The 27,519-nt window shown below is 38.1% G+C and overlaps 1 protein-coding gene across 1 annotated transcript in view; it reads right to left on the reverse strand.

The window, feature by feature from the left end:
- The window catches only part of Pez (protein tyrosine phosphatase non-receptor pez), a 297,962-nt gene that overhangs the window by 245,089 nt on the left and 25,354 nt on the right, over positions 1-27,519 (reverse strand). Inside the window, exon 2 of the mRNA XM_090370791.1 lies at positions 18,449-18,691. Coding sequence (XP_090226917.1) covers positions 18,449-18,622 — 174 coding nt within the window. The 5' untranslated portion in view covers positions 18,623-18,691. The remainder of the gene's footprint in view (positions 1-18,448; positions 18,692-27,519) is intronic.

The following is a 27,519-nucleotide window of genomic DNA, read 5'->3' on the forward strand; positions in this document are numbered from 1 at the left end:
GGGAACCGGTTCCCGAGGCAGTAGGATGGACGAGTATTCAAACGTTGAACTGGCCGACATGCAACTCGCGTATGGAGCTGAGGACTGTAACGGGTGTGCCGCTCTGCGCTTGTACCAGGAACGTTTTCCACACAGGCTTGCTCCTCATCATACGATTTTTGCACGTGTGCACAGAAGATTACGTGAGACTGGTTGTTTCACGAGAGGTACCATGAATCGAGAGCGAACGACGAGGATGCCAGACAATGAGGAGAATGTCCTACATCTTGCAGAAGGCAATCCGAGTACTCGAGCGTTAGGCCAACGATTGGGTATTTCCCAATCCACTGTATGGAGGATACTGTCAACAAACCAAATGAGTTCATACCATCTGCAATGCGTCCAATCATGGGAGCCTGCGGATTATCCATTCCGGAGAACTTTTGCTACTTGGTTTCGTCAACAGAAACGGTTCACAAATGCTGACTTCCAGTGGGATCGCTGTTCACGCGACCTCCCGTTCAACGTCCTCTACCGCATGATGAAGGCATTTTGGACCCTCCAATGCTATGTGATTCCGAATCGTCTTTGTGCCCCCTATACCTCCTGCAAGTTTGTCGCACTGGTAGTGAATCACCCTGTATATATATATATATATATATATATATATATATATATATATATATATATATGCACATATTTCAAATGCCATTACAAATATATTTCCAACATAACTATACAAATAGGGCATAGCCTTAGTCTGCATGTAGAAATGAGCAAATTAAATTTGCTACTAGGTGCATTGGTTTTGTATTGAGGAAGCACTTCCCTGTGAATTGCCCTGCTATTGCATATACACTTTAAATAGAAATCGCCATCATCAAAGGAGAAATATATTGTTATTTACTTAAAATATAATACTTCACTGGTGCAAAGCTTTATATTTAAAGTTTATAGCACAATACAAAGACAACTCAAATGCTTCTACAATGTGTGAAAAACTCCCCCTACAATACATGATCAATACACATAGTAGCTAACTATGTGTACAGACTGAGACTGTGTCTTACTTGTAAAATTATGTTTTGTAACTCTCTCTCAGCATAAGACCTTTTCTTTAAATTCGCTGAGATATACTTCTAACTAGTCCAATTTTGGTCCTGAATTATTTTAATTCATTACAATCATTAGCCATATTTATTTAAGGACTCTATATCAATAGTCTTCTTGAAAGCCATTATAAATTAAAAACCAAAAAAAAAAAAAGGAATCATTATGGAGGTGCCCAGCAAACAGTGTGAACCATTTCTAATCCACCCAAAACAAAACATACCTGCAGAATGCAAAAGTAAATTATAATAACATTAAATCATGCGCACACAAAAAGCTTGCTATCCCTTTATAAAGAATGCTAATTGGTGAAATTTAAAAATCAAAAATGAAATGTCTATTTTTTAGCAGTATTTATTTAAATAACAGATAGCTTATTGCTAACGACATGCTCATTATTTTTCTGAACTGACTGTGAACATTTTAAATTTCATTTTGATGACAAAATTATTAAACTTAGTTTATTTTTGTGCTAAAGTAACAAAGGCTATGTGACATCACTGCACAGTAGAAGCCTTATCTGATGTGATCGGAACTGGTAGGCAGTTGCTTAATTGAAAAAGTCGGTTAATGAAGGGAATTGTAAAAAACATATACATACATACCACAGACCTTTACTTTCACTTAAAACATATACATGTATATTTATTTACACAAAATCAGTACTTTTCATCCAATTTACATGATGAAATGATTTTTTAAGTGACATTTTTCAGCATAGTCTCTACCTCGTCTTTATAAACATCACATTATTGACTGAATCACACTGTCATTCAATGTGATGTAAAGCTGTTTTTAGGGCATTTTTGGCAACTGCATGAGAAATTTTTGAACCTAGATGTGATTTAATCTCTTTTTTCACATTTAGATACATCTGCTGTGATCATGGTGTGTATGATTTTTGTATCTTCCATAATTTCATTTTCCAAAAATCAGTGTAACTTGCTAGAAAATGAAATGGACATTGTAAATGGAAAATCCAAAGGAAGGATCATAGCTACTGTGATTCACCCTTTGGATTATATCCCGGTGTGGCAGTCCCCACTAATTTTTGGCACTATGTTTGTATTGTAGTCAAAATCTTATAATTTAGACCTGTTTTATCCATACTGTAGAGTTTTTCTCCAATCAATTTTTCTCTATTGAAAGATTACCTAAATTTTTGAGCAGCAGATATCATCCTGATAATATTCAGTATATTAATACTATGATATTTTTTCTAAAGTTCAAGCCATCTATCACTTGCTACAAAACTTTCTGCACCATCAATCTTTTATGCTGCTTTTATTGGTCTGCTGTTGGAATTCTGTATTGTCTTCCTTGCATAAATCACAGCTATAATGCATTGTCTAATGTCTCTAATTTTGGTGTGAAACAAACTCGAGTGCAAAATTCTTCTAGTTTTTTTTATTTTTTTATTTAATGATTTTTCCCAATCTTTAGTCTTGCCTACACCTAATTCAACAGCATTGTTTTTATAGACTCACCTTTATCTAGTCTTTCCAGAGATTTTGACTCAGTTTCATAGAAACAACTCTCTTTTCTCACCCATATTTAATATTATATTACAAAAAATTAAAAAATTAATTAAATATTAATTAATTAAATATTAATTAATTAATATTTAATTTACATACTGTAATTATAACAGCAAATAATTTTACTGGTGCAAACAGTTTGGAACAAACACAACTAACCTCTTGGAAGTATACAACTCATAACAAGTAGGAATAATATACTACACTGGTCACAAACATACTGGACCAGTGCCCCATCACTTTCTAATAGGTGTATACTAGTAATATAATTTTACACACTGAAGCTATGTCCAAAGAAGGCTAGCTACAGCCTCAGATTGTACCAGGGATGGAATAATGTTTTAACTGTTAATGTTATTCTGTAATGTTTCAAAAAATTTCCTTTTCCATTACTGAACATTATTACAGTGTTATTACTGAATTGTTATATACCATTATTCGAAACATTTTGATTGGCTGATAAAGTCCACTGAATGTCTGTTCATACAATATTTTGAAGCATCAAATGGAAGGAATAATGTAAGACAATGCCATTGTTCAACTTCAAACCACTAAGGGGCTGCATCATACCTTTTTTGTATCTCCTCATGGCTCACTCTATAAAAATATAATTTTTCCAATATACTGATACAAATATCTGTCATGTAATGATTAAATCTATAAAGCCAGGAATAAAAATTAGACCCATAAATTAGTGGGGGGGGGAGAGAGAGAGAGAGAGAGAGAGAGAGAGAGAGAGAGAGAGAGGATGATTTTGATAATGTAGAAATAATGGCTAGTTGACTGGACAGGTGCACAATACAGGCAAAGTAAGTTGAAATTATTTGCTCCCCATTTACTGGATGAGAACATAGGAAGTTAGACCCTTAGTGCACCTTGTTTGCAGTTGATGAATGTGTTGAGAAATGTCATCTTATTGAATACAAGCCCCAGGAATATTGTCTCAGGTGCACCACTGGAACAGCATTTTGTCCAAGCTTTCTGATTCAGGATGAAGGTTCCATTTGTGACAAAAATAAATGTATGTAAGCAGTCTTCACAGCTGGTAAACTGACACCATTAGTTGCTGCCAGGGAATTGAGGTGGTCAATGACTTGCTACGATTGCCTTTTGATGGCACTCATATGCATCATGGCCATGAAAATAGTGAGGCCACTGACAAAGTGGGCATTGTGCACAGTTGGAAGCTGTTTGGTAATAGAATTAATTTTGAAAACAAAAAGCAATGCATTTAGGACTTATCCTTCCTAAATCATATCAAAAAATTAAAAATTTTCATATTTAAAATCATATAAAAAATTTTATATCAGATTTGATATAAAATTTTTTTATAAAAAACAGCCGGGTGACCTTTAAGACTAAGGTTATAAAGCTCTTTTAGAATTCCAAATCTCCAAACCATGTCATGCTTTTTCAATATCAAAGAACACTGTCTCTGGCTGCTTGTGTTTGAGGAAAGCATCTCAGATAGATGTTTCCAGTAAAATTAAATAGGTCAAGAGCTGACCTTCCTTTGTAAGCCACGCCGTATCCTAGAAATGAGGTTACTTACTTCCAGATAGAGTGGGCATTAACAATCCTTCCCAGAATCTTGAATAAGCAGGTCAGACTATATACAACAAAAGTCTAAAAAAAACTTGCCTTATGATGCAGATGTCTTATTTCAATCTGTAAACTGCTCTTCAAAATAGATTGTGTGTAAAAAAAGCATAGCAAGTAATCCACAGATTTTAATGAAAGATTTTTACTAATCTAATAACTGACTGCTGGAAGGGGCTGGGATCGGTGCAGCGTAAATAAACAAATTTTTTATTTCAATTAATTTTTATTGTAAAACTTGGATTTATTTTTTTTTATTTGCATTTTCCACGGCACACCTGAAGCATACTCGTGGCACACAAGTTGAGAAACACTGGTCTACACTATCCCACAGAGCATAATGTCCTTAGAAAACAGGACTTGCACGTCGAGTTGCATATCATCCAAGTTTCTTGCGACGACCGACTAATCGGTTAAAATAAATAAATGATATATACATAAGATGTCTGCTCAAAAGATGTCTCGCACAGACAAGAGCCTGCTGTACAGGAACAGAAGTGGAGCATTCAAAATTAGTGGCTCTGCGAACTGCTAATTTTGAACGCTCCGTAGTAGCTGAGCATTATTGGGTTGAGCAGAACAATCTTGATCCCTGACAGGATATTAAAATCAGACTATTCATGTGACTACTGCCAGCACTCATGGCTTGAAGCACTGCACATAGCTACCAATAATAGTACTATGAATCGCACGAGGGGAGTGCACTTACACCCTATTATAGACTGTACCATATTGCAGTACGATGAGCGCTGGCAGTCATCGCGTGTACGTAATTTTGTTCTACCGACACCAGACTCATGATATATGATCATGCCAAGCTGATTTTTGCTATTGTAACCATCACTATATACTGAAGTACACCGTTCACTGACTAGCTGACGAGGAGGCACTTCGTCTCGAAAGCTTCTATGTATTTTAATGCTTTTATCTTATTTTATCTCTGTTTTATCTTATGTATATATCATTTATTTATTTTAATAAATTTATTTTATTCAGTTAGTTGGTCGTCGCAAGAAACTTGGATGAGTATAGTGTCCATTAAAATTACTTAATAGTAAAAAAGAGAAGAGGCAACTTAATCAGATCATCAAGGCCTGTCTGGGGGATGTTATTCCCAAGTGGCAAATAATTACAAGGAATCCCGCTGTAATACAAACTGCTACCACCTCTATTGTTCATAGTAAGCAACATAGGCTGAAAAGGGCCACAGTTACTCACAAGGAGAGTGACTCCTCAATGAGTAGTCACTCTCCAATTCATCTCCAATTCTGTATTGCAGGTAATTGTCTAGTTATGCAAGGAAAGGCCTTCATTTGCCTTTAAATACATCTCCTGTAAGCAAAAGAAAGTTGGCTCATGCTTACACAGGAAAACCATGATACCATAATTATTTCAATGGAATCCATGGCTGAAATTTTGCTGTAAGAATCTGAATGTGGCCATTATTTAGATTTAGCATTAGTTGAGGCATTAGATGCAAGAAAGCAAGCTTATAGAGCTTCAACGAAAAAATAAAAAAATAAAAACCTCACCATTTCACCCATCTGGTCACTTCAAATGTTTGTCTAGTTCAACCTTAAATTTATTTAACTATCAACTTCAACAACAACAGATGGAAGTCTGTTCCAGCAATCAAGCTACCTGCTGGCTAAAGGCAAACATCTGCATATCTATTCTATAACTGTCTTTCCTCAATTTGAATCTATGCCCCCTCGGGTTCTTAATATGAACAAGCAGAAGTATCCCATCAGCATTGAGCCTGCTCAAACCATTCAAAGACTTGTAACACCTCAATCAGATCACCTCACAGGTGCCTAGTCTCCAGATGCTGCAACTTACAGAATTTAGGCCTCTTCTGGTAAGAGAATCCCTTTGTTCCTCTCACCAATCTTGTTGCCCTTCTCTGGATCTGTTTGTGGATTTCCAAAGGGCTAAGGGCTTGGTTTTCTCAGACTTGGGTTTATCCTTAGCAAAAAGTTACAAGACCAAGTCATCTGTCACCACCTTCATCTCTATGTCCATTTGTTCTTGTGGTTCAGATGGGGTAGTTTTAACTGCTTGCCATTCACTTTGATAGAGTGGTGCAGCAGGATATTGATATAGGTGTGGAAGCTGATTGGCTCTTTTGTGCTGGTTTTGATAAACTCAGTAAATGGCATGCAAGAGGAAATAACTCTGATGGTGGTACAGTCATTTCTGGTTGTGTTCCAATGGCTCACTTCTCAGAAACTTTCTGGGTGTGTGGCACTTACCATTATTTACTGGTTGAATATGTTTCCTGGCTTCTTGATAGGAAATGTTCGGTTCTGTTTCTGAACTTCTTTCTCTCCCTTTCACTGCTAGCATACTCAAAAGTATGCAAGGCACTATCTTTGTCAATTTGTACAAATTGCCTTTGGTGCTGAACATTCTTGCTGTCATGTTCTTTGGCACCACATCAAACACAGGCAAGGGAGCCACACGAGGTATTTTGAGGGCCATACTTTTGGCACTTAAAACACTCCAATGGACAGTTAGGGTGTCTTAAGTGCTTTTCTCATTCCTACTCATTGTTATTTGTTATTTGGTTTTTAGAAGCATTAGCAACTAAGGCCATATTGCTCCGGGGATATGCGGTGGTCATTCCCTGACCTTTCTGCATCCTCCATATTTGGTGGTCACGGGCTCAAACCCCCGGTCATTCCTACTCGTTCTCATCCATAACACCACATAGTCTCCAAGTTCCATCAATATCTACCTTGATGGAACTTGGAGGCTGTGTAGTATTATGGAAGAGAATGAGTGGGAATGCAATTCTCATCCTTATACAGATATTTGATGACAACTATCACACATTTGTCTTTAAGTTCTAAGCAGATTTCTTTCTCAGAAACATGAAAATCTCAGTATGACATTACACTACGTGATGAATTGGAGTTTTATGGGGGGGAAGAATGTGGAAATGTGACTTTCAAAATTTTCTGAGTATGTTTGTGACACGGTTACAACTAAAATAGCTACAGAATGCAGTTTTGTGAGACTCTGGGAGTGACTCTCCAATCCTTTTTGCATTAGAAGGGTGACATTTTCTCAATTGCCTGCATTGCTGAGGAGTGGAGAATCTGGAAGGTGGTGTCACTGATGACATTCTCAGTTCTGTCTTTTGGCAGAGGTGTTCTCATTATAATGAGAATAATAATTATTGTTTGATCAGTTAGGCAGGAGCATGCTGTGGTCCCAGAAGAAGAATGATTTAAATTGATCATATGAGTAAAAAGGAGGTTTCATATGCACTACATACTAAGGCTTACAATACCGGTCAAAATCTTAATACCAGTATTTTTAATTTATGAAACCGGGATACCGGTATTAATACCAGTGCAGAGATGGGGAAACCCTTGATGCCATTAGACCTTAAACACACTATTAATATCGGTATTCCAAAAACAAACGTTTTATTTAATAAATTTTGATGACAATCAGGTGCAATAAAGTAAGGAAAAAAACAATTACTGTAATTACTTGAATTATCCATGTTTTAAATAAACTTTTATTGCAATAATAAATACTCTGAAAAAAATCATTAAAATGTCATCTTTTAGGAGTATTAGCAACTAAGTTGTTATTCTAAAAACAAAAAAAAAAATATATTGTTACTGCAAAGTTTAGTTATGTTTAAGCATCCACACTACCTGTCCGAATAAAGTGAGCTCTTAAGAAATATAAGCAATCAATAGTATGATCATTTAAAATGGATCTAATTTTGGTACATACAGTATTTGATTAGTGGCAGAAAATGCACTTTCAGATTCTATTCTGGTACTATTGTACTGAGATAATCGTAGACGATCTCAGTCCATACTTTCTAGGCTTTGAACGTTTTTAGCAAAAATAGTTAAAAGTATTTCATTAATTTCCGACTAAAGTTCATCTTTTAAAATCTCATTGGAGTCAGGCAATTTCTTATTTTGGAAAGAATTTACGGAACACTGATGTTCTGTTCCATGTTGGTCTTCCATCATTGAATTATATTTGTCATTTTCTGAAGGAGAAAGACGTTTTATTAAGCGAAGTATAATTTTCACCATAGTATCTTTACTGAGTCTGGGAGAGAGCAAAGAGTGGGGAAAAGGAATAAAGAAGAGAGCAAAGAGTGGGGAAAAGGAATTCTTCACATATATAAATGCAAAGAACAGGAGGACAAATCAAATTGGACCCTTATGTAATGGACTTTTTTTCTTTTTTTTTTTTTGTTAGTTATTGGCACATCGGCTTCTGCGGCTATAATGCACCTCCCAAAGTTTTTGCAGTACTCTGATCCATGCCTGAGGCGGGATTCGAACCCGTGACCTTTGGGTTGCCAGGCAGGCACTTTACCCACCCGGCTAGCCCGGTCGGCATGTAACAGATGTAGGATAGTATTAGATAACATAGCTAAAGTTGCAGATAAACTCTACAGTTACTTTGCATCGATATTTACATTAAAAAAAACCTTTGTGTCAATGAGATATTATGGAAGTGAAGTTGAAAAAAATGCAATTAATGATGTTGAAATTTCAAATGATTATTTAATGAGAACTTTCACTCCTACAGGCGAGTAAGGCTCCTGTGGTTGATGGCATATACAGCAGGCCCCCGTTATAACGCGGTTCGCTGTACGCTGATTCGCTATAACGCTGTTCTTATATTATAACCCGTATCTGACTATAACGCTGTCACAGATCACTATAACGCTCTTTTACAGATTAAATTTTTGACATATTAACGAAATCGTTTCATTTGATGGAGTCGATAGCTTGAAAATGAATAGCAAAACAGCATTAAAACGTTTCCCATGCCGAGTTGAGAAATTTTCCCACGCTCAGTAAAATTTTCTCGCACGCTAATTTAGTTTCAGTACAGTGACTTGTAACGTAGTTCCGCGATCAACATTTTAAAAAATGATCAAGTATATTGCTTGTAATATTTGCGTTATATGCATTTATCCGAAGTCTAGTCATCACTCAGTAGAGTATTAGACATCGTGCGTAACGGAAAGTTTACTTGAACATTGTATCGTAATTAATTCAACCAACGCAGTTACATTTTCGAAGAGCTAATAATGACTGATAGGAATGAAAAAGCAACAACGTCTGGGCACAGTACGAAGACTATAAATGTAAGAAAAAGACTGAATTTGAAAAGTAAATTAGACATTTTGAAGCGAATCGATTCCGGTCAACGACAAACGGATGTGTGCCATAATTTAGGACTTGCAACTTTAACTGTAAGAACAATTATAAAAAAATAAAGAATTAATTTTTGCAGCGGGAAAGATAGCTGTTCCACTGCAAGCAACTAGGACTAGGCCGGCTATTAGGATTGAAATGGAAAGACTTTAATTTTATTGAAGATAATATTCCAATGCAGAATTCAGTTAAGTTAAATATTAAAAAGAGAGAGAAAGAGATTAGCCAATATGATGATCTGAAGAAAACTCGCCAAAAAAAAAAAAAAATGTGGAACCATTTAAAACTGGTAAGGGCTGGTTGAATAGATTTAAAATCCAGGGAGAAGCCGCAAGTGCAGATCAAGGAGCCGAAACGTTCAAAAAAGAACTTTTGTTAAAATTATTGAAGAGGGGTATTATGTGTTATACTTCTCAACAAGTTTTTAACATAGCTGAAGCAGGACTTTTGTGGAAACGAATGCCTAAAAGAAGTTTTATATTGAAAGAAGAAAAAAACATGCCAGGTTTCAAAGCGGTGAAGGATCGGTTGACTTTATTGTTGGTTTTAACGCTGCGGGGGATTTAAAATTAATACCCCTTTTAGTTTATTTGGAAAAGGGCCAAAGTTCAACTCAAAATGCACACATTTTTCATGATTAAATTCATCAATTAAATTAAATTCATTATTTTAATTGGAATTTTAAATTTACTTTTGATACGCAAGTAGTTACCACATAATTATACGTATGCAATGCAGAATATTTTATATGTGCAAATATTTGAATATTAAATATTTTGACCAACATTTGTGCATCTTTTCATTACTGTTCATTATTCATTAGGAAATATCCTATGGCACTGACCGCAGCTCATAAATACGTATGTTACCTTATGGGAAAGCGGCGCTCGCTTAGCGCGGATTCACTTAGCGCTCTGTTTTTCGGGAACGAATGATCAGCGTTAAGCGGGGGTCACCTGTATCCTATAATCTTAAAGGAGGCGGCAAGTGAGTGCATTGAACCATCAAGGCTAGTTATGGGAGCATCACTGGACAGGAGAGATTCCGTTGGATTGGTGTAAATTGAAACAAAGGCGGTTCTAGGAGTGTAATGGGAAATTACCGACCGGCCAGTCTAACTTCAGTAGTAGGGAAAATCATGGAGGCAATGATCATGGGTGGAATTCGGGATCATTTATATGGAAATGGAATTCTATAGGATACACAACATGGTTCTGTAAAGGGAAAATCATGTTTAACAAATCTGGTTAGCCATTTTAACAGGTCACTCTTGAGCTGGATTTAGGGAATAATTTCGAAACTGTTTATTTGGATTTCAGCAAAGCATTTGACTCAGTCCCGCATGAGTGGTTACTTTATAAGTTGGAGGCTGGAATCAGAGGGAAAATCCTTAGATGGAAAGCACAATGGCTTGAGGGCACAAGGCAGAAGGTTTCGATAAATGGTTATTCCTCAGATTGGGTTAAAGTAGTGGGGTTCCCCAAGGATCAGTATTTGGACCACTGTTGTTTCTGATTATCTAAAATGACATCTATGAAGGGATGGAGGGCGTGAGGTGTAAACTTGCAGATGATGTAAAGATCAGTAGAGTAGTTAATGATCGGCGCGAAGCAGAGCTTCTTCAGAGTAATCTAGATCGACTTCCGGGATGGTCAGAAAAGTGGCAGCTATGCTTTAATTCAGCAAAATGCAAGGTCTTACACCTGAGGAACAGCAACCCGAAAACAAATTATACACTTGGTGGAGTTGAACTAAAGTCAGTAGTGGAGGAACGGGACTTAGGAATTACGATACAGTCCGACATGAAGTTGTCCGAGAATTGTGGACAGGTTGCAATGTTGCATGGTGTCCTATCGATGATTTATTGAACATTTGCTAGTAGGACGTCATAATCACATAAAGGTGATTTTATAACCTTTATGTGATTAAATTTTAAACAATTATTATTTTTTAAAAATTAGTACTGAAAAACTGGTATTTTTTATATCAATACCGGAAAAAAATGACCAGTATACCGGTATTGTAAGCCCTACTACATACCTCACTCACCATGAACTGTACAAGAGGATGCTTACCAACCAACTAGAAAATACAGCCACTCCCAGGCTTACTAATACTCGACTTATGGAAATTCAACTCTACTTAAGTTTTTGCAGGCCAGTGCAAATTTAAAAAAATTGTGGAAACGTATTTTACAACCCATAGGAATAAATAGAGGTATCGTGAAAACATCATAATATATTATAATTTCAACATTTTGTAATTTTGTACACTTTTGTCATTTTTCCTGTGCATGAGATAAAAAAAATTGAATAAATACTTCTATTTACATGTTCAATGAACATTTCTTTTTTGCTTCAATCAAATTCAGCGTACATAGTTATGAGTGCTGCTGCATAAGCATTTAGGGAAATTCCGACTTACATAAAATTCGACTTACAGCTCTGTGGAACGCAACCCTTACGTTAATCGGAGAGTGGCTGTGCTAATTAAAAGAATGGTATAGCAAGTTCTCTTAGATCATCATACCTGTATTTCCAGTAAGTCTTGACTCTGTCCAAGGACCAAAGGGATCGATTTTGATTTGATTTTTAATACTAAAACAAATCTTGTAACTCTGGATCTGATTATCAGTAGTGATTCTTCATGCATTAAGAATCTACAGATAAAGGAACCACTAGGTGGCAGTGATCACAGTGTGCTGAAGTGGGATTTACTCAAAGAGGTAACCATCATCAGGGGTAAAGGAAGGGTTTTTGCTTTCGTAAAGGCAACTACGGTGGTCTGAGACAGTATTTAAATTATATATGGTGGGACCAGCTGATGATGTTACCAATAGCAAATTCAAAATGGGAAGCATATTCAAAGAATTCATCTTGGAAGCTACTAGGCTTTACATACCAACTAAGAAATATTGTTCAAGGTTTAGGCCTAAATGGATGTCAGATGAACTAATGAGACATATGGCAGAGAAGAAAAATGCGTGGGATACATATAAATTAATGTGTGACATGGAAGCCTATGATAGATATAAGCTGGTCTGTAACCAAGTCACAAAGGAGATTAGGCAGGCAAAGGCAGATTATGAGAAATCCTTGGCAAAGGATGCAAAGAAAAACAACAAACAGTTCTTTACCAATGTAAACTCTAGAAGGAAAGGGATGAATCAGATTGGTCCACTGGATATTGATGGTTCAACTGTTGATGATCCTGCTCAGGTGGCTAACAAACTAAATGAGTATTCTGCATCTACATTCACACATGAGGAGTTATTCAGGGAGGGGAATGCCAGAGGTGAGTTAAACTCTGATAGTGAGGGCCGGCCGGGCTAGCCGGGTGGGTAAAGCGTCTGCCTGGCAACCCAAAGGTCACGGGTTCGAATCCTGCCTCGGGCTTGGATGAAAGTACTGCAAAAAAAAAACCCTTGGGAGGTACATTATGGCCACAGAAGCCGATGTACCAATAACTACCAAAGAAAGAAAAAAAAAAAAAAAAGAGTTAAACTCTGGCAGTGAGCTAGATGATTTTGTAATAACTGAGAGGAAAGTGGAGGAGAAATTGTTGAACATAAAAAAGGCACCCGGGGTAGATGAGATCTATCCAGTTATATTAAAGGAGGCAGCAAAGGAAGTAAGCAAACCCTTAGCCATAATTATGAGAGCTTCTTTGCACTCGGGGGAGGTACCCATGGATTACAGATGTGCAAATGTGACCCCAATTCACAAAGGAGGTTCAAAGAGCGACACAAGTAATTATAGACCTGTTAGTTTAACTTATGGTCCAGGAAAATTAATGGAGGCACTGGTTAAAAAAGCACTGCAAGATCATCTAGACAAGACTTCAGTTATAACTCGGGCACAGCATGGTTTTGTTAAGGAAAGTCTTGCCTGACCAAATTTATTGGATACTATGATGTGGTTAGAAAGGAACTGGATGCAGAGAATAACTTTGATATCATATATTTGAATCTTAGAAAGGCTTTTGATACTGTTGCACATGGAAGACTGCTGAACAAGTTGGAGCAGTGTGACATTGGAGGCAAATTGCTGCTATGGATAAAGGGATGGTTGAGTGGGAGAAGACAGAGAGAGAGATAATCAATGGACACTGCTCTTCATGGACTAATGTTATTAGTGGAGTCCCTCAGGGTTCAGTGTTGGGTCCATTGTTGTTTTCTGTATTTATAAATGATATTGATGATGGTATATCAAGCTTAATATCCAACTTTGCAGATGATACGAAGGTTGGCAGGGTTGTTAAGGACACTAATGACAGTACGCTGCTGCAACAGGATCTAGAAAAGTTGAGCAGATGGGCTGAGAGGTGACAAATGAAGTTTAACATTGACAAATGTAAAGTACTACATATGGGAAGCGGTAACCCCAGAGTGATGTATCAACTCTGTGGTACTACACTGACAGTGGTAGAGAACGAAAAGGACCTGGGGGTAATTGTGCAGGCAGATATGAAGTTTTCTGAGCAGTGCAGACGGTCTGCAAGAGTAGCTCATAGTGTCTTGTCAAAGATATACAGGAATTTTTCTAGCAGGGATAAGGAGGTGATTATCCCCTTGTATAAAGAAATGGTCAGGCCATACCTTGAGTACTGTATACAGGTCTGGAGGCCTCATTTTAAGAAGGATGTAGAGCTGTTGTAATGAGTACAGAGAAGGGCAACAAGATTAGTGAATGGAACAAAGATTGCTCTTATGAAGAAAGGCTTAAATTTTGCAAATTACAGGAGACTAGGCACCTGCGTGATGATCTGAAAGAGGTGTATAAAGCCTTGAATGGTTTGAGCATGCTCAATGCTAATGGGATTGTTCCTCTTGCTCAGAATGATCACCTGAGAGGGCATAAATTCAAATTGAGGAAAGACATGTGCGGAAGTTTGCCTTTAGCCAGTAGGTAGTTGGTTGGTGGAACAGACTTCTATCCTTTGTTGTGAAAGTTGGTAGCCTAAATAAATTTAAGGCTGAGCTGGACAGGTATTTGGAACGAACGAAGGGGTGAAATGGGAGCGGTTTTTTTTTTTTTTTTTTTTTTCTGGCTGATGCTGCACTAAGCTTGCTTTCTTGCATCATATGCCTCTACTAATGCTAATGTAACCAATAAAATGTAAAAATATAAAATAAAGCTTTATGAAAAGTATTTTGTTATAAAGAATAGAAGCCAAGACAGCTAGAAATAAAATATCCAGACAAATAAAAGTAATAAAAGTACTAAAAGTGATAAAAACAAATATACACTAAGAAGCTTTTGGAGTGATGTGCTCCTTTATCAATTCTGAAGACAAGTAGTATGATATATCATTACATTTTGCAGAGGGACATATGTATACACATGCCCAACAGACCAATGCAGATTGTGAATGAGTAAGGGGGGGAAACACTATAAGAAACAGAGTAAAGGGGAAGGGACAATACATCAGCTGTCAGATTCTGCACAAGTAGGACAATGCACATTTGTCATGTTATGAGCTCACTATCTCTCATTATGTAAAATAACTACTTCCATAATACGGTATATGCAGGTTCCATGATTGTGATTAATATTGAAATCCATCATAGCTCTAAAGAACAATGATGAGAATTATGTGCACAGTCCAAAATTTCAACATTGGAATGTGGGTTAAAATCAGCAGCAACAGAGCGAGAGAAGTTGGCCTGATGAATAGCCCCCCTCATGTTCTGAAGTGAAAGTGCAAAGCCTAAAATCTGATTTTCAAATATAATACAGCCCACAACCTGGACATGTGATCTGATAAACAGAATCTGCATGTTGCAGCAAGGGAACAACAGATTTAACACTGGAAACCACTGACTGCAACTTCCTGCGGGAGCTGCACACAACTAATATGGCAGTGTCGCAATATCCTAGCAAGGCGTGCAGAAATGCCCATATAGTGGGGAACACCAGGGGCTCACATCTGGTGAGTATGGGGCTTGGCATACCCAGGGTCCTGAGCTGGATATCATCATTGTTCTCTTTCTTGGTGATTCCCTTCTACTTCTGACTCTCTCTCTTGGGGTAATTCAGAATTTTTTTTGTTGGCTGGTGCAGCATAAGCCTCAGGCTTCCTTGCACCATATGGTTAATAATAATAATATAAAAAAAAAAGTAAAGTGCAGCCATTATCAACCCACTTCAGGATGGAAGCCTCCTCAACAATTCATGCTGAGGGAAATGGACCATAATCTGCCACGCTGGTCCAGTGCGGGTTGGCAGATCAACCGTATTCAGCAGTCAGGGGCTTGAACCCCGGTCTACTCAAAGAGCGTGTGCTACTGCACTCCCGCTCCTGCCCACTCGGCTACGGAGGCAGTAGCAATGAACTCATTATTATGATCTAAATGAGGATCCAAAACATGGATATCTGCACCTAGACATATACGCTCTGATATGTGAGGTCTTGGCATCCCTTCCAACAGCAGACTCAGAGTGGGACCATGCTCAACTAAATAAAGTTTGTGCTGTGCTATGCAGATGTTTTAGGGCAATGTGCTGACTTACAACTGTTTACCTGTCCTTGGCACATTGGTTTTCTATATACTGAGGTCACTAAACAGGAAACCACATGCTGAACTATGGCATCTAGAAAGAGAAGAGACATGATCCACCTCTAACTACACAGTAAAAGAGATATAAGAGGACAAGGAATTGAGATATTGGAGAAGCAGATATTCAATATTTGCTTCTCCAGTATCTCAATTCCTTGTTCGTATATACCAGAGCTTAATTGGCACTGACAGATTCAAAAATATGTTTTTCTCCAAGGCCTGCATGGTAATATTAGCTATGGAAGCACTGACTGGAGTATGCACAACTATATCCTGAATCTGCTGGTACAAGGAATCACCAAACATGAATGTGCAACCAGATAAAAAAAATATTTAAGGCATTACAAATATCATTTTCAGAGAGAAGTCCTGTGTTTCAGTGTTGAATCCCTGTCCAACAGTTGCCTGGCAAAAGCAATCACTGATTGTATTGGAATAGGTATAAACAGAGAGACCATATTAAAGAAAACCATGACCTTTAATATCCTGGAGATGACTCCAGGATATTAAAACCCTTAATGATCTGCAGGAAATGAACATTTTCTGCTATTGACAATATAGTTTGCTTTACCAATAAGCAGTGAGAGCAACCAAGCAATATGCTTAGAAAGCTTATATGTCAGGGTGCCAACAACAGCAATAAGTCAGACACAAAGGAATACCCAGTTTGTGCATTTTTGGAAAACCACAGAACTGGGGAAGCTGGCACCCCATTGCATTGCAACACTACCATATTGGTTGTGGCAGCTCCCTGGCAGGAAGCTGCAGTCAATGGCTTCCTGATATAAATCTGCCATTCCCTAGCTGCAATGTGTAGATTCTGTTTATTGGATCACATACCTAGTTTGAAGGGTGTGTTGTATTGGCAAGTCAGATTGCAGGCTTTGCAATCACATCTCAGAGCACGAGTGGGCTATTCGTCAGGCTAACTTCACCTGCTCTGCTGTTGTTGAGCATTACTGTTAAAGCAACATATTAACTATAACCCACATTCCAATGTTGAAATTTTGGACCACACATGATTCTTCATCGCTCTACATCTTTTTTTTTTTTTTTTTTTTGTAGTTGTTGGCGCATAGGCTTCTGTGGCCATAATGCACCTCCCAAGGTTTTTGCAGTACTTTGATCCAAGCCCGAGGCGGGAATCGAACCCATGACCTTTGGGTTGCCAGACAGGCACTTTACCCACCCGGCTAGCCCGGTCGGCCACTCTACATCGCTGTGGCTGGTTCCAACATTAACTGCAATCAAGGAATCTGCTTACACAACATTATGGAAGTGGTTATTTTACCTGATGAGAGATGCAAGCTTATAAAGTGGCAAATGTACATCATCCTACTTCTGCAGAGTTTGACAGCTGATGTTGTGACCACCCCTTTCTCTCTCTCTCTCTCTCTCTCTCTCTCTCTTCCCCTCCCTCCCTCCCATTTTTTTCCCTTTGCTGTTTGCAGTCTGCATTGGTCTGTTGTAGTGGATTTGTACAACTTCAAAATATAATGTTTTGTTATACGACTTGTTTTCCAAGTTGATAAAGGAACACATCACTCCAAAAGCTTCTTAGTGTATATTTTTATATATATATCTATATTTTTTTTATCACTTTTAGTACTTTTTATCAATTTTAGCATTTATCTGTATATTTTATTTCTGTCTTAGCTTCTATTCTTTATAAAGTTTCCATATATTGTTCTTTTAATAATGTCTTATTTTATATTTTTATGTTTCATCAGTAGTTACAATGTTTCAGTATGCTTATTAGATTATATATATGTTTATATATTAGATTATATATATGCTTATTAGACTAAGCTGTATTCCTAATACACAAGGCCTTTTTGTTAATATTGATTTTTAATAGCACATTAGAAGCTGGACCACAAAGGGGATCTGTTTAAACACAGCTTAGTCTGGCAGTAAGAATAGCCCACTGATTAATCCCAGTAGGGCTAGTCCAGGATCTCCTGTCTAGTTGAAGCAGGGGCTGAAGTGGCATATTAGTTCTGAGCCCCCTCACCTAATAGGACCCCCCCATTTTCAAGTTTCCACAGGTCATAGTGCATGGCTGCACTATGACTTGTGGAAACATTTCAGTGATGCTGGTCTGGAATGCCAGCAGCATCACTGGGATGTCTTCTCATCACATATAGGTAACCACATTGAGAGAGAGAGAGAGAGAGAGAGAGAGAGAGAGAGAGAGAGAGAGAGAGAGAGAGATTGATTGATTGATTGATTGATGAAAGATGCAAAAGAGAGAAAAGGCCCAGAGGGAGACTTGAGGAAAATAATGACAGACAAATTAAGAGGGGATATGGCTTGATAATGAATGAATGGTTCTTTTCTGGAGAATAAGTTTTTTTGTTGTTTTAAGACAAATGATTGAGGCATACATAAAAATAAAATGTATACTTTTGTGTTTGCAAATTAAGAAACAATAACAAAAATAAATAAAATCCTACCTGTTGTAGGCCTAATCTTTGGCACACATTGCTTAAACATTCTTGACCGAGACTTTGAGAAGACAAGGTACATTCAACTGGTGTATTGTCTAAAAGCTCTACAGATATTACAAACAGATTTTTTGTGACTACATTGTATTGTTTACTTCTTTTTAGTTTCAACTTAAAAGGCATTGTAGAAGTGTTGCTGGGTCTCAAGCACTAGGAAGACACTTCAAATTCATCATTTTCAAGTAAACATTCCTGTAAAGGAGAAAAAAAAATAAAAATAAATGCTTTTTCATTGAGAAATGATAATAATTACAATATGATACTTATGTACTCATTAACTCTATCATGATGCACATGTGGAATTTTTAATCCATTTGGAGGGAAACCGCCTGACTTTAGAACAATTTTCTTCCAATTTGACTGAAGGAAAACAGTATAATTTTTTTTAACTGGAAGAGGGGATCTACATGACTGTTCATTATTAGAATAATGAACTGATAGAGCCATCCTAATCTCCCTCCATTATATACACCTGTACTCAAAATCCGCCAGATTTGCCATGAAACAAACTGTTAACCCACTCCTTCCGACTCAGTCTTCCCCAACCAGACCAAAAAACTCCACGACCAGATTCTATTAAGAGGTAAGCAATTCCAACTAATTTTGACAGTAACTCTAGGGATTTTCATTAACTATCTTTATTTATAATTTATGAGTAAATTAAGTTATTTTATTTTTTTTTTTTTTGATTTGGTAGTTGTTGGTGCATCGGCTTCTGTGGCCATATTGCACCTCCCAAGGTTTTTGCAGTACTTTGATCCAAGCCCGAGGCGGGAATCGAACCCGCGACCTTTGGGTTGCCGGGCAGGTACTTTACCCACTCGGCTAGCCCGGTCGGCAAATTAAGTTATAAGCAAAAGTGTAATAATTAAACAAAAAGTGTACATGTAAAGGACTATAGCATAATTAGAATACATTATATAGTAAATAATCAAATATTATCAAATTGGAAACTTGGAGGACTACTCAGCAAACAATGTTCTATTTCCATAAAATTGAATCTGTCTGAAGACAGGAAGCAGTGAGTTCATGAATCATAGCCATAAATAGTTTAAGTGATTGACATTGGGTTGGTTCAATTCCTTTAAAATTGTATTATTTTGATAATAAATTACTTAATCTACCACGTGATATAATAGTGTAGTATCTTTCAATTCATTAGTATATTTTTTATGAAGCAACCTTTGCCAGCAGCTGACTAATTCAGCCATAGTGAGAAGAGAGCCAAAAAATGTCTCTGCCCTCCTCAATATAAAATGAAACAATCCCAGGTCAAAAAGGCTGTCAGAAAAGCTTGCAATAAAATTGTTAATCTTCTAATTAATTAAACTTTGAAAGTCCCTAGGACACATTAGAATTTTTCTGATAGAGTTAGCTTTTCAGTCTGAAATAAAATCATTTCAGAGAATAACTTTGACATTTCTCATATCAGAATATTTAAGGAAAGCAGCAAGGTAAATACAGCCAAGGTAAATATATAGATGATATCAGTATATGGGGTCTGTAAATTAATATTTGACGAGTTTGTTTGTATGCAAGCAAGAGAAAAAAATAAAATAAAAATAGAAAAAAGCTCTACGCTTCTTCACTAGAGCCCCAAACAGAATGAAGACTTTATAGAGAATGCCCTTAGTTTTGTCTCTCATGTAATATACGGGCTAAAATAATAGCAAAGGATGAATTAAAAATAATCCTTCAACCAATTATATAAACAATTTACAATGCATAAAAAATAATGATAACTTAATGTCTAAGGGTAAAGGTTTTTCTTTATATATAAGATACATTCCTTGCACTTATGTTTTTTACATATAAACATATTCAAAACTTACAAAAGTAAACAAAATACCAAACAGTATCTTACAAGTAATATCAGCTATAGTTTCATAATATGCAGATCTAATTCCCTTGTTTTCTGAACCAATAGTTTCTTTATTAGGCATGTTTCTTTGGGAGATGATTTCAGAAGATAAATTTAGAGTCAAAAATATTTAAAAAACAAGGATCATCAAATACACCACTTTTGAGGAAGAATGAAGTGCATAACCAGCTAACAAGGAGAGTGCCTAATTATGCCATCTCTGAGTTATCTTAAACTTCACTATGTAAAGTATTTCTTAGATGAAGCAAAATGAACAAACAGTATAACCCCATATTTAGAAAACCCCTGAGAAAACAGAGAGAGAGGTTTGCCTTGCCCACTTGAAATTCTCTTAACGTTATCAGCTCATGTGGCTTAAGGATTATAATCAGTTCGACCCTGGAAATATTGTGCAAGGCTCAAGGGGTAGAATTTTTTTCCGCGTGGTCTGTACTTGTTAACAGAAGAGACTGCTTCTACAGGGATGGGATACACTTAAATAGAAAGGGTGCAAGAATATTTGCTGATGCTATCGAGGCAGTGTTAGGTGGGTCGGAAAACTGCTAGCTTGGGGGGGGGATACAAGGAATAATAGATTAACAGTAGCCACTGGCAGAGGTGAAAGTAATTCTTCCACTGCTTCTATTGGAATGAGCAGAAGCCTGGAAAACAAGATGCAGGATATTTCAGAGACTGCTGGGAGTCATTGCAGTGCAAGTAAACACACGGGTTGTGTTAGGGTTGCTAAGAATAGGAACAGGTGTATGTATACTTGCGTGAACACCAATGCTAGGAGTTTGGTAAATAAATTTGTTGAATTTGAGGTAATGCTCAAAACATCAAAGGCATATATTGTTGGGATATCAGAGACATGGTGTCACACAAATATAAGGAATGCAGAACTGAATTTGAGGAGTACAATGTGTACAGAAAGGATACAAAGGGAGAAGGGGTTATGCTATTAGTTAAGAAACACATAAAATCCAAGGAAGTGAAGCTAGTCGACATCGCTGGACAGTGCAGTGTCGAGCCAGTTTGGTGTGACATAAGCATTGGGAGATCAAAACTGGGAGTAGGAATGTGCTATAGGCCTAATGACTCTGATGAGTATAATAAGACACTGTACAGGGAAATAGTGGGTCAGTAAATCAGAGTCTTATAATGGGGGATTTTAATTTCCCAGATATTGAATGGAATTTGTGGGTTGGTCACTCACACACTAGCAAGGCTTTTGTGGATTTATTGGGTGATTGTTTTCTACATCAGCATGTTCGAGAGGCAACTAGAGGGAGTAACACTCTTGATTTGATTATCAGTAGTAATTCTTCATGCATTAAGAACCTGCAGATAAAGGAACCACTAGGTGGCAGTGATCACTGTGCTGAAATGGGATTTACTCAAAGAGGTAACTACCATCAGGGGTAAAGGGAAGGGTTTTTGCTTTCGTAAAGGCGACTACGATGGTCTGAGACAGTATTTAAATTCTATACAGTGGGACCAACTGATGATGTTACCAACAGCAAATTCAAAATGGGAAGCATTCAAAGAACCTATCTTGGACATACCAAGAAATATTGTTCAAGGTTTAGGCCTAAATGGATGTCAGATGAACTAATGAGACATATGGCAGAGAAGAAAAATGCATGGGATACATACAAATTAACACGTGACACAGAAGCCTATGACAGATATAAGTTGATCTGTAACCAAGTTACAAAGAAGGTTAGGTAGGCGAAGGCAGATTACGAGAAATCTTTGGCAAAGGATGCAAAGAAAATCAGCAAAGAATTCTTTACTTATGTAAACTCTAGACGGAAGAGGATGAATCAGATTGGTCCACTTGATATCGATGGTTCAACTGTTGATGAACCTGCTCAGGTAGCTAACAAACTAAATGAATACTTTGCATCGACATTCACACATGAGGAGTTATTCAGCGAGGAGTATGCCAGAGGTGTATTCAACTCTGGCAGTATGTTAGATAATCTTGTAATAACTGAGAGTAAAGTGGAGGAGAAATTCTTGAAGATAAACACAAGAAAGGCACCTGGGGTGGATGGGATCTATCCAGTTATATTAAAGGAGACAGCAAAAGAGGTAAGCAAACCCTTAGCCATAATTATGAGCCTTCCTTAGACTCAGGGGAGGTACCCATAGACTGGAGATGTGCAAATGTGAGCCCAATTCACAAAAGAGCATCAAAGGCTGACAAGTAATTATAGACTTGTGAGTTTAACTTATGTTCCAGGAAAATTAATGGAGGCACTGGTTAAAGAAGCACTGCAGGATCATCTAGACAAGACTTCAGTTATAGCTTGGGCAGAGGGCATAAATTCAGATTGAGGAAAGACAGATGTAGGATAGATTTGCAGAAATTTGCTTTTTAGCCAGCAGGTAGTTGGTTGGTGGAACAGGCTTCCATCCCTTATTGTGGAAGTTGATAGCCTAAATTAATTTAAGCAAGGCTCAGCTGGACAGGTATTTCGAACGAACGGAGGAGTGAAGTTGAAGTGTTTTTTTTTGGCTGATGCTGCATAAGTTTGCTTTCTTGCATCATATGCCTCTACTAATGCTAATGAAATCTTCCTAATCCAAAGTTTGTGGATTCAGGACTCACCTTCTTTCTGAGGTATTTTTCAATTTAATTTTAATTTTTTTTTTTTTATCATATTTCTAAATTAAATTGTCATGCGAATTTTGCAACAGTTACAAAGCAATTATTTTCATTATTAAACTCATAGTTAAACACTTGATGCCTGCTGTTGTGGGGTGTACATTTCATACTTTTTAAAATAAAAATGTAAAAAATTAACAAGAAATGTATATATATATTTAGTACCGATGAAGATGACAAAATCTAAATGGGTAAACTTTTGTTTAAGCCCTGAACCACAGATACTGATAAGGTTTGATTTGATTTGATTTGGTTTTTTATGGCGCATTGGCAGCTAAGGCCATAATGCGCCAAGTCAAATTTTAAAACGCTACTAAACATTTTGGTAGCCAAAGCTACCACGTCAAATAATAAATCATTGTCAAAAGATGTATAGTAAAAGTATAAAAAGTGTAAACCTTAGATTCTTTTATAAAAATTAATAGACTGTAAAAAGTTAAAAACGTCAGACATATTGTCTCTGTCACCTATAATGGGACTGAGTGTAAATGGCTCAGTCACATTAGTAAAAACGGTAAAATACAAACGTCGCGCTTCTATAAAATCAGGACATTCTATTAAAATATGACTAACGGTTAAAATAACATTACATATCTCGCACATAGGTGGGTCATCCTCCCTCAGCAAGTAGGAATGGGTTAGATGACTATGACCTATGCGGAGCCGAGCAAGAACAACTTCCTCTCTTCGGACCCTGCGTAGACTGGACTGCCATTGCGCAATTACAGGCTTAATGCGATGTAATTTATTTGTGGCCTGTCCGTGCCAAGAATCTTGCCATTGGGAGAGTAATTTAGAACGTATGATTTGCCTGTAGTCTGTATAGGGGACTGACAGGCAATGATTATCCAGGGAAATGGCTGATTTAGCAGCGGCATCAGCCGATTCATTTCCCCGGATCCCAATGTGGCTTGGGATCCAGCAAAAGCGAATATCATATTCCAATTCTATGAGAGAAAAAAGAATCTGCCGGATCCTGGACAGGATCGGATGAGGATTAAAACTCACCGATACCAGAGCCTGTAACGCGCTTGATGAATCGCAATAAATCATATACCTCTGGTAGTCGCAATTTTTAATGTGATCTAGGGCTGTTTGTATTGCATGCAACTCTGCAGTATAAATGCTAGTTTCTTGTGGGATCTTATAGGATATTGTTTTGTGAGGGAACACAACAGCAGATCCCACATGACATTCTAACTTTGAGCCATCTGTATAGATTGGCAGAAAGTCAGAATACTGCTGTCGATGTACTGCAAAGAGTTGCTGGTAGACAGATGGCGGTGTAGTAGCCTTCTCCCAGATCTTAAGGGAGAAGTCGCAAGTTGGAAAATGAGCATGCCAGGGTGGAAAGAATTGCCTTGGTGACTGGGCAACATTGTCTACCGTCAAGTTCAGCTCATTCAGCAGCCCTTGAATGCGAATACCAAAAGGTTTGTTGGCAGTCCGACGGGTGTTGTAGAGATTTTCCCAACGCGGCTCAAACACGGATGGCCACGTGGGATGATCGGGCAGGGATTTTAATTTGAATGCATACTGTAAGGACAACTGCTTACGTCGAAGAGACAGAGATGGTTCATTTGCTTCGACGTAAAGGCTTTGGACAGGAGATGTGCGAAATGCTCCAGTGGCTGTCCGGATGGCTTGATGGTGGATTGGATCTAACCACCGAAGTGCACTATCTCTAGCAGAACCATAAACCTGAGACCCATAGTCGAGTTTGGAACGGACAAGTGCTCGGTAAAGGCGAAGAAGGGTAGAACGATCTGCGCCCCATGAAGTTGATGAAAGGGCACGAAGGATGTTAAGCCCTTTGACACATCTTGTCCTCAGCTGACGAATGTGTTGTAAAAATGTCAGCTTTTTGTCGAAAATAAGTCCAAGGAATTTGAATTCTGCTACAACTGGGATGTTATTTTGTCCAAGCCTTAATTCTGGGTCAGGATGAAGGTTACGTTTGCGACAGTAGTGTACACAAACGGTCTTCTGTGGTGAAAATCTGAACCCATTAGCCAAAGACCAAGCTGTGAGACGATCAATGGTTTTCTGCAGTTGCCTTTCAATGACCCTCATATTGCATGAATTGCAAAATATGGCAAAGTCGTCTACATAGAGGGCATTGTTTACAGTGGGTGGAAGTTGTTCTGTGATAGAGTTTATTTTGATTGCGAAAAGCGTAACACTTAGAACGGATCCTTGTGGGACTCCCTCTTCCTGAGAGAAAACTCGAGAGAGGGTGGATCCTAAACGGACTTGAAACTGGCGATTCGAAAGAAAGTTTTTAATAAAAACAGGAAGGTTACCTCTAAGACCAAAGTTATAGAGGTCTTTTAAAATTCCAAATCGCCAGGCTGTGTCGTACGCTTTTTCAATATCAAAGAAAACTGCTACCAAATGCTCGGATTTAATAAAAGCGTCACGAATGGACGTTTCCAATCGGATTAAATGATCCAGAGTGGATCGATTTCTTCGGAAGCCGCACTGTGTCCTGGAAAGCAGACCATTTGTTTCTAAATACCATACAAGGCGTGCATTAACCATTCTTTCCAGGACTTTGCACAAACAGCTTGTCAGAGCAATAGGACGATAATTACTTGGATTTCTAGGATCCTTTCCTGGTTTTGGGAAGGCAAGGACGATTGCTTTCCGCCAGGAGTCCGGAAATTGTTTATTAAGAAAAATTCTGTTAAACAGAATTAAAAGGTGATCCTTACATTGTGGTGTGAGGTGTTTTACCATTTCGTAGTGGATGTCATCGGGCCCCACAGCACTTGCGTGCGTGAGAAAGAGTGCAGCATTTAACTCCTCCTGTGAAAAGGGCTTGTTATACGATTCAAGCCCTTTTGAATAGAAGTTCAGGGGGTTTTTCTCATTTTTCTCTTTCAGGGCCAAAAACTCTGCGGGAAAAGATGTTATTGCAGATATTTTTGCAAATGTTTCCCCTAGAGTATTTGCTACTGCAGTTCGATCTGCAATTGGACATCCGTTATGCTCGAGGATCACAGAAGGGCATGGTGGATATTTTCCCTTCATTTTCCGGATCTTATCCCAGACTACTTTTGAGCTAGCAGCCTGAGTTATGGAAGATGTAAAACGAATCCAAGATTTCCTTTGGCTCTGACGTCGTACATAACGTGCTTTTGCACGTGCACGTTTGAAGGATATTAAATTTTCAGTGGTGGGATATCGGCGGAATATCCCCCACGCTTTGTTTTGCGCTTTTTTTGCTGCCGTGCATTCTGAATTCCACCAAGGTTTGGGGAATAGTGGGAACCGGCTGGATGATTTTGGGATTGCAATTGCAGCTGCTTGGACAATCGTTTCTGTGACATACATGACTGCTTCATTGATTGGCTCCTGACTGACTGTAGTGATGTCAAAGTTTGCCAGATATTGAAAGGCATTCCAGTCAGCCTGATCGATCTTCCACCGCGGTAAACTAAATGGCAGACAGGGTCTACCATTAGTTAGGGTTGTTATCACGGGGAAGTGATCGCTTCCAAATGGATTTTCTTCTACCTCCCAAGTAAGTGAAGGAAGGAGAGAAGGGGAGCAGATAGAAAGATCAATGGCAGAGAATGTACGGGTAGGCATGTGGAAGAAGGTGTTTGTTCCCACATTTAGGAGGGAGAGATCATTGTCAGTGAGCATATGCTCTATGACTCGTCCCCTACCATTGATGTCAGCACTACCCCACAGAGTGTTATGTCCATTGAAATCCCCAAGAATTAAACAAGGGGAGGGCAATTGCATGATAAGATCATCAAGGTCTTTCTGGGGGATGTCAATCCCAGGTGGCAAATAAACAGAGCAGACAGTTAATAAGAACCCCACTGTAAGGCGAATTGCTACAGCTTCAATGCTAGTTGTAAGCTGCAAAGCCTGAAATGGGATCTGGTTGCCGACGAGGATTGCGACTCCTCCGTGGGCAGACCCATCCACAATTCTATCCTTACGAATGATGGTAATGTTATACATGGTGGGGTCATCATTTGCCTTTAAATAAGTCTCCTGTACGCAAAAGCAAACTGGTTTGTGCTTTTGCAGGAGTGCCTTGATGTCGTCAGTATTTTGCCGGAATCCACGACAATTCCACTGTAGGAATTTAGCCATTATTTGGACTTGGTGGGTCCATCAGGCGGCTTCCGAGGTGCTGAGGGCTTAATTTTGTCAGTCTTGGATTTATCTTTCCTGGGGAAGTATGGACGCTGTCCTGTGTCCATTTCTTCCTCAGCAAAGAGTTCCAAAACTGACTCATCATGTACCTCCTTCTGCTCGACATCCATGTTTTCCTGGGTACTAGGTGTTACTTCCCCTTTCTTATTCTTTTCTTTTGCTTTTGTAACTTGTGGAGCATTAGGAGGTATCGATATAGGAGTGGCAGCTGATTGGTCCTTTTGTGCAGGTTTTTGGGAGCTTAAAAGATAACGTGCAATGGGAGTAAATGATTCTTTTGGAGGGACAGACATGTCCGTCTGAGTCCCA

The sequence above is a fragment of the Mastigoproctus giganteus genome, chromosome 3 (assembly GCF_048544385.1).
Source record: "Mastigoproctus giganteus isolate SK-2022 chromosome 3, ASM4854438v1, whole genome shotgun sequence".
NCBI lineage: Eukaryota > Metazoa > Arthropoda > Arachnida > Uropygi > Thelyphonidae > Mastigoproctus > Mastigoproctus giganteus.